The sequence below is a fragment of the Gekko japonicus genome, unplaced genomic scaffold, assembly GCF_001447785.1.
Source record: "Gekko japonicus isolate JY-2015 unplaced genomic scaffold, Gekko_japonicus_V1.1 scaffold32, whole genome shotgun sequence".
Taxonomy (NCBI): domain Eukaryota; kingdom Metazoa; phylum Chordata; class Lepidosauria; order Squamata; family Gekkonidae; genus Gekko; species Gekko japonicus.
The window spans coordinates 889,019-896,879 of NW_015167527.1; the positions used below are offsets into that span (position 1 = coordinate 889,019).

At 40.0% G+C, this 7,861-nt stretch overlaps 1 protein-coding gene across 4 annotated transcripts in view; it reads left to right on the forward strand.

Annotated features, from left to right (window-relative positions):
* Positions 1-3,501, forward strand: part of ACTN1 (actinin alpha 1) — a 115,716-nt gene extending 112,215 nt beyond the window's left edge. For all 4 annotated transcript variants that reach the window (XM_015413304.1, XM_015413305.1, XM_015413307.1 and 1 more), the window contains 2 exons: positions 590-748; positions 2,441-3,501. In XM_015413304.1, coding sequence (XP_015268790.1) covers positions 590-748; positions 2,441-2,599 — 318 coding nt within the window. In that variant the 3' untranslated portion in view covers positions 2,600-3,501. The remainder of the gene's footprint in view (positions 1-589; positions 749-2,440) is intronic.
* The last annotated feature ends 4,360 nt before the right edge of the window (positions 3,502-7,861 follow it).

Sequence of the window (7,861 nt, forward strand, 5' to 3'; positions counted from 1 at the left end):
ACCAAAGAGAACTCCCCCCATGCCAAGGGGCTTTATTATCTCCATTTGCCCACTCCCCTGTGGGTCAAATAAACCTTTCCTGAAATCTTCAGGAAGATATACTCTAGCCTCTTTCTCCTCCCAAATCTCTTTCCCCTCGAGATGTTGGTTTCTACCTAGAGGTGTGAGCTGACCATTTCAGTGTCTCCAGCCAGGGAGGCCATTAGCATTTCTAAAGCACTCCCAGTTGAGGCTTGAGAGCAATTGATTTCTCCTGGCTGTTCTCTGCTAAGAGAGAGAAATTGTTTTTGACATGAAAGACAGGGGGGTTGTACAGACCAAACCTTCAAATTACAATGCATTTCTCCACATAGGGCTTTAAAGGTTACAATAAGCACCTTACATTATGCCTGGAAACATAGGCAGCCACAGTGCAGCTTCTAGAACACTCACATCAAATAGATGAGCAGCAGCACTTTGAGCAAGCTGAAGTTTCTCATCAGTATGTACAGTGTCAATTTGTTCTTGGTGTGTCGCATTTTAGGAATGATGTATGTAGTGAAACAAATTTTCAATTTATCCTTTATATTTGGTTTGTCTAACTGTCCAGGGTGAAGCAGAGTTTGCTCGAATCATGAGCATTGTAGATCCCAACCGCATAGGAGTAGTGACGTTCCAGGCCTTCATTGACTTCATGTCTCGAGAAACGGCTGATACTGATACAGCTGATCAAGTTATGGCCTCCTTCAAAATACTGGCTGGAGATAAAGTAAGTTCAGACTTGAATGGACAACATGCAGGCTTGTGACAAAGATAACTTTGATTTCAGGTTGGCTAAAGTCATACATTTAAAAACTATGGTTTTAGGATGGTCCCCCTCCCCAAGTTCATGATGGCTGCTAAAGTTACACAGCCAAATAATAATTGAAAACCTTGTATTATTTGCTGATGAGAGCCTTGTGGAGTAATATCATGGAAATAGCTGAGCACTAGATTAGGTGCCAGAAAATCATGGGAGTTCCATCTCCACCAATATTCTACCTGTAAAAGTAGTGAGTCAAGCTAGTACAATGGAATCGTGGACTTTTGCAACACTGATACAGGGTTCGTATGCTTTTGTCAGTGCACAATTTGCTTGGCCATGTTACATCCACAGGAATACTAGGAACAGAAGTTCAGTGGCACCTTATGGACTAACAACACTTATTCCAGCATAAGCTTTTGTGAATCAGCTCACTGAACTCTGACTCATGAAAGATCATGCTGGGATAAGTGTTGTTAGTCTGTAAGGTACCATTGGACTTCTGCTCTATTTTCCTACAATAAGCTAACATGGCTACTCTCTGGAGATATCCATGAGTAGTCAAACTACCTTTGGGCAGTATGAGTGAAGAAATTGTGCATGCACAAATGTATCCAAGGCATGTCACAGATCTTTTTAATATATGCATCTTTCATTCACTATGCTGTTAGTGATGGATGAGTGAGATTGGGTCTCCCCCTGCCCACCAAGGTGCCAAGGCTAGACCATATGCTAGTACGGTAGTACCATATGTACTATCAGAACATATGGTAAATCCACACATACCACGCCAAGTCCATCCTGAGTTCTATCTTGGGCAGAATTTGGCAAAAAAACCCATACTTGATATCACTTGTGCTGTACCTGAATTCATTTAATTGTATTGTTTAATTCCTGTGATTATTTTTTTTTAATTTGAAGGGAATGTTTCTCTTCAGAACATGGCTGGAATGAGTTTCAAGTAAATATATTCAGTAGGGAAAACAGCTAAAATAGTCTTGCGGCACATAAAATAACAGATTGATTGATTGATTGATTGATTGAGATTTATACCCCGCCCTCCCCACAGAGCGGGCTCAGGGCGGCTTACAAGGGGCAAAGCCCATATAAAACAGATAAAAGCAATAAAAACACTAATAACAATTGTATTCAATTAGACAAGATTGTAGTATAACTTTTGGTGGACTAGTAGAACCAATGTATTGGATAAAGAGGTCCATATGGTATGAAAGTTTATAAATCTGGTGGGTCTTTAAAGTGCAACAAGGCTCCTCAATCTGGTTTTGTTGAAGCAGACTTGCAAGGCTACTCTCTGGAATTTGTCATAGTTAGTGGAACAACAATCCAAAGCAGCTAGCTATCTGAAAGTGATAAAACATAAACACTTTTTTAAAATGCTTTCATACAACTTCATGTATAGATTGCAATTTTGTGGTTTTCATTCACGTTTCATCCAGCTGTGTTTTCTGAAAGCCTTGAAATTTGGATGTTTTTTAAAAAGTTATTCAGCTGTACTGTTCACTAATACTGTACGGTAACAATCAAGTAACAAAATATTTACTCAATAAAGATGTTATTTAGTATACAACCCCCCACTGTTCACATTCACAGAATTGTGTCTGCCTCCTGCAATTTAAATATCCATGTGTTCTCTTGCAGAATTATATCACTGTGGATGAATTACGGCGGGAACTGCCTCCTGACCAAGCTGAATATTGCATTGCTAGAATGGCACCTTACACTGGGCTGGATTCTGTGCCTGGTGCCTTGGACTACATGTCTTTCTCTACAGCTCTCTATGGCGAAAGTGACCTTTAACTACCAACTATCTATCCACCACACATCTTTACCCTCTCCCATCCAGGCGCACTTTTCTTTCTGTTTGCAGAGTGGGCTCTGCTCTGCGTCCCCCCCCCTCCTGTTTCCACGTCAGATAACAGGTCCCATTTATGGAGGGTAGGGGGCGGGGCAGAGGGGAGAATGTGAAAATGAAACTATCTATTATGCCCCTGAAAATAACGGTTTACAAAATTATTTTCTGCAAGAGAAGTTACATTTAAACAAGTGTATTTTATTATAGAAAAAAGTATTTTTCTCCAAGATTGAAGCATAAATAGAAAACTTTAAGTATTATATGAAATGTATGAGGTTTCTTTTTTCCTTGTCCAAACATAGGAAATGGAGTTCAATGTTGCGTTCCATCCTGACATCCCTCCCCACCCCCCAGCCTCACTTGTTCTGTCCATCTTCCCATCTGTCTGTCACTTTTTTTCAGAGGGGGGAGACACATAAATGCATGTATTGCTGGTTCACTCATTTCATGAAAATATTTTACAATAAAACTTTTTGAAATTGCTGTGTTTTTTAGGGAAAAATAATGTACACAGCTCATGTTTTAATATTTAATTAAAATGACAATATGCCTCCTATGTGTTGTTGCTGAAAGTTGCCTGGTTTCCAAACACAGTAATAATAATAATAGAGCTTGAGAGTTGGCATCTTTGATATTGCTTGTCACGGAACATATTAAAGAATATGTGATAACAAATCTAGACGTCATTCTTTTGTCTAGTCAATTTGTTTAATGCTGTTTAGCTATAACCAGAAAGACTTTCCAAAAACTTTTCAAAAGACATTTGGTAGCTGGGATTTTTTTGTATATTATTCTGATGTTAATGTTTTTATCTGTTTTCTTAAATGCAAGACACCAAAGTGCTTTTCCTGCCCTTGCTTTTAATTATATTGATGTTTATGTGGCTGGTATTACTGCTTCAAATGAAGATATCCTTATTATAACAAAATGTCATCTTGGACCAAACATATATGTGCACATCTCTGGATACTGCAGGTTTAACTTTTTTCTAGTAAATAAAATCATTGATATTATGGATTTAATTTTGACATTTAAAAGAAATTTTAATCAATCTAAACATATTCCAATACATGATTACTCTGAAATAAGATCCATTATGCACAGTGAAGCTTACCTCCAGGTAAATGTGCATAGAATTACAGCCTTATTTTTTTTTAATCCTCTTGCCTTACTGATAAATCTTCCCATAATCACTAAAATCAGATATTAGAAGATATGAAATAAGATCCCCCCAAATGTGTAAGATTGGCTTAAAAACAGTTGTTCTCAAAACAATAAATGTTGTGTGTTTCGCTTGTCTTGGGCTTTTTCATTTTTACAAGCTTTTGTGTGTGTGTGTGTGTGTGTGTGTGTGTGTTGGTCTCACATCCTTACCTGTCTCTACCACTACAGGTATAAAAGTACTGGAAGCCAAGATCTTGGCTTTTGTTCAGTTTTTGTATGTGTTTTGATTTCCACTACTACAGGCATAGAAATCTATCCTCTACACATGAGAAACAGAAAGAGGTCTCGAAATCAAAATGAGCAGAAGGCTGAAGGTTACAGGAAAAGAAGGCTATGGGGTTATATAAGGCTGATTTTAAGAGGAAGTTCGACTGTATGGAATTATCTGTTTAAAACACAAAAACAAAAATATCTCTCTGATCTTTATATGAAACAAGTGCTTTTTTTCCAGCACTAGTCCCCCACCCCGGGGGAATTTTTTGTCTGTAAAGATTATAGGGATACTTGTTACAGTACTATAATTGAATTGTTGTTCTAAGAACAGGGTTCATATTAAGCTGTAATCTGCAAATTCACCTGGGATACCTTGTTCCCCCCCATGGTGTTACCAGAGTAGCATCACAACTGATTTTAGACCTCCGCTTCAGAGTACCTTCATTTATATTTCATTTAGTATCTGTTTATCACTTACAATATTGTATTTGAATACTAAAGCAGCAAGAAAACTGAAGTTATTTCCTTTCAGAAAGCTTTTAGAGTCGAAATGCCAATGAGGAATGAATTCCTTGACCACTGGCTTGTGCTAGCACCTGCCACAGCTGCTGTGCTGCCAGTTTAGAAACTCTGCTATATATTTTGATTGCACAGTGTTCTACTTTCAGCTATGCAGGCTGTTAAGCTCAACAGAAGAAGCACTAGTGGTAGTTCTCTCTTCTATGATCAGTGTACATACATAATTGCTAGTTTAATATGGCTTTATGATCGTGCCCTTCCAAGTATTACACTGGCCAAATCTGAAATCTTCAATGTGTAAAAAGCCCTAGGAAACAAGCTACCTTGTGCAAATAGATCTAATTATTTATAGAAATACCATGCTTGGTTTTCATCCTGACAGAGAAGCCCCCCCCCCCCCAAGAACATACACTCTTTTTTCGCCTCCACTATGTCTGGCCACTTGCCCAAGGTGTGCTTACTGACAGAGCAGTGGGTTTATTTATTTAGATATTGTACCCTACTTTTTCCCCAGTGGGGAACCAAACGGACATACATCGTTATTCTCCCCTCCTCTATTTTATACTTGCAACAACAACTGTATGAGGTAGGTTGGGATTGCCAAGTGAGCATGGCAAGAGTGGGCAATCAAACCTACATATGTAATTTGGCACCCTGGCTGGGATTCCCTCATTCAGGGATAAAACAGAAGCTACTAGTAAATCATACCGACTACTCATTTGCCTATCATTTGTTCCCTTGTTCTTTTGTGTGACATTGAAAATGTATATAAATCACAATTATGATATCCTAACCTGAATTGTCTTGGTTTCTGTGGACAGAATAATATGCTCATGGATCTTGTGAAAATTATGCCTTGCATTCCATTGCCTCTCTTTTTAGAATAAAATTCACAACTGTCTGTTCCAGTCTTTTCTATTGCAAGTATGTGAGGGTTTTTTAATCCCTAAATGACTTGTGATGGGAGTACCTGAAGGATGGCTGTCCTGCTTTCATCTCAACCTGAACACTTTAAAATATCTTGAGAGGCCTTGTCCTATTTTGGCTGCCCCTGCTTCCAGAGATTAACTGTGCTATAACTGTGTACAGGTCTCTCCTGGGGCAGCATCCCACTTACAGAATTCCCCACCACACTGCTAAAGATTATGTAAAGTTTACTCGTTTTTAGGCCACAAGTTATGACACTTATCTCTTTTGCTTCTTAGTTGTTTTTGCACTATCTGTTGCTACTTCTGTTTCTACTATTTGTGCTTACTGAATGAGAGTTCAGTAGCTTCTTGTTGCTGAGAAAGTCTTTATCATGCTACTAAGTCCACTTCCTTCATCAAGCAACTGATTAAGAGTTTCTGCAAAACTGGCTTTATCTTTCAAGAAGCTAGTTTAAAACACTGAATATGTCTGCTTGCATGGAGAGATCAGGACCAGACAGAAGCCTCCATGGCCAGAGTCAAATGGGCACACACAAAATCAAGGCACATTGGGACAGCAAACACTATTTCACAGAAATGTTCATCCCACAATAGTCAGAGCTGCACTGAGGCTACTTCTAGGAGCTAGTGCCTGCAGCTGTAGGAGTGGCCTACAGCAGTCCGGGGGTATTTGCAGAGAACTCTGCCCAGCATTCTGTGAAGCCTCACAGAGGAGCTTGGTCTTCTATTTCCTTGTGGGCAGAGGAGAGACCTCGGGCTGCCAATTGTGGAATTTGCTGCCAGAGGATGTAGTGATGGCCACAGGAATAAACAGCTTTAAGAGGGGGTTAGATAGATTCATGGGGAAGTCTATCAATGGCTACTAGCCATGGTGACTGGTGGGAGCCTTTACATTCAGAGGCGCTAAACCTCTGAATCCCAGAGTCAGCCCAGGAAGCAACATCAGGGGAAGGCCTCAGCCTCTAGAAGAAGAGATTGGATTTATACCCCACCCTTCACTACAAGAAGGAGTCTCAGAGTGGCTTACAATCTCCTTTCTCTTTCCCTCCCCACAACACACCCTTTGAGGTAGATGGGGCTGAGAGAGCTCTTTCGAGGACTGCTCTTGAAAGAACAGCTCTGAAAGAACTTGTAACTGACCCAAGGTCACACCAGCAGCTGCATGTGTAGGAGCAGGGAATCAAACACGGTTCTCCCAGATTAGAATCCACACTGCCCTGTTGTTGGCCATCCAGAGAAACTGGTTGGCCACTGTGTGAGACAGGATGCTGGACTAGATGAACCATTGGTCTGATCCAGCAGGGCTCTTCTTATATTCTAACTGTGCACTCCATCATCTCAGCTGAGCTTCCACTTGGGCTTCCCACGTTGTCCACTCCTGGGGTTCTGGGGGTGGCCGTGAGGTATCAGGTTTTATTCATTGGATGAGTGTCAGATAGATATATTTGGTATTTCACAAAAGTGACAGTGGAAGCTCCAAGATGATATTGCTTTTTCTGAATTCCTCCTGATAAACTTTTGTAGAAGTCTATAAAAATGCAGTCCTAATTGCAAAGGAGTATCTATATCAGTCTGTTGTAGCAAAATAAATGAAAAGTCCAGTGGCATCTTAAAAGCTAACAGTATTATTACACTCCTGAGTCCTGAGGATATAACTTTGCTTAATATTACACTACGTATTGTTCTTCAAATGGACCACATGATTAGTAAATACATTATCCAGTTATGGAACAATCCCAGGGATTTCTGCTAGCAGTGTTTCCAGAAACCACAGGAAGATTCAACAAAAATTCCAAATTTGAGGTGCTTGCTATAAAAGGGTCACTGATGTGTTGACATTGTTTCGGCATCAATAAGTAACATTGTCATCCACTTGCAACTGCTGATAGCACTGAGTTAGGTCAAGCTTAGCCGGAACCCTATCAGAGCAGACAGTAACTTTAATGGCAGCCACTGGGTGCTGGTCCTACTAAAGGGCCTTTTTTACTTTACACTTCCCATAGATTGTAAACACTGCTATTAGTTTCAAGACAGGAAAATAAGGTGGCACCATGTATGTACAAGATTCTCTGAGTGATATGCCAATCTAGTTCTGCATCAGTCTCTGGGTGTTGGGGAAAGGGCAAATTTTGTGATCAGATGTGTGCTATTGCTGGGGCAGTGTGAAAAGTCAAGCTGTTTTGAGTTCCAAGCCAGAACTTTTTTATTTATTGATGCCACTTATCCAAATTGGTTCAAGGGAAGGCCAGATACTGAAGCTGAAGTTCAGATACTTTGGTCACCAAATGAGGGGATCACTCACTGGAGATGACCTTGACGCTG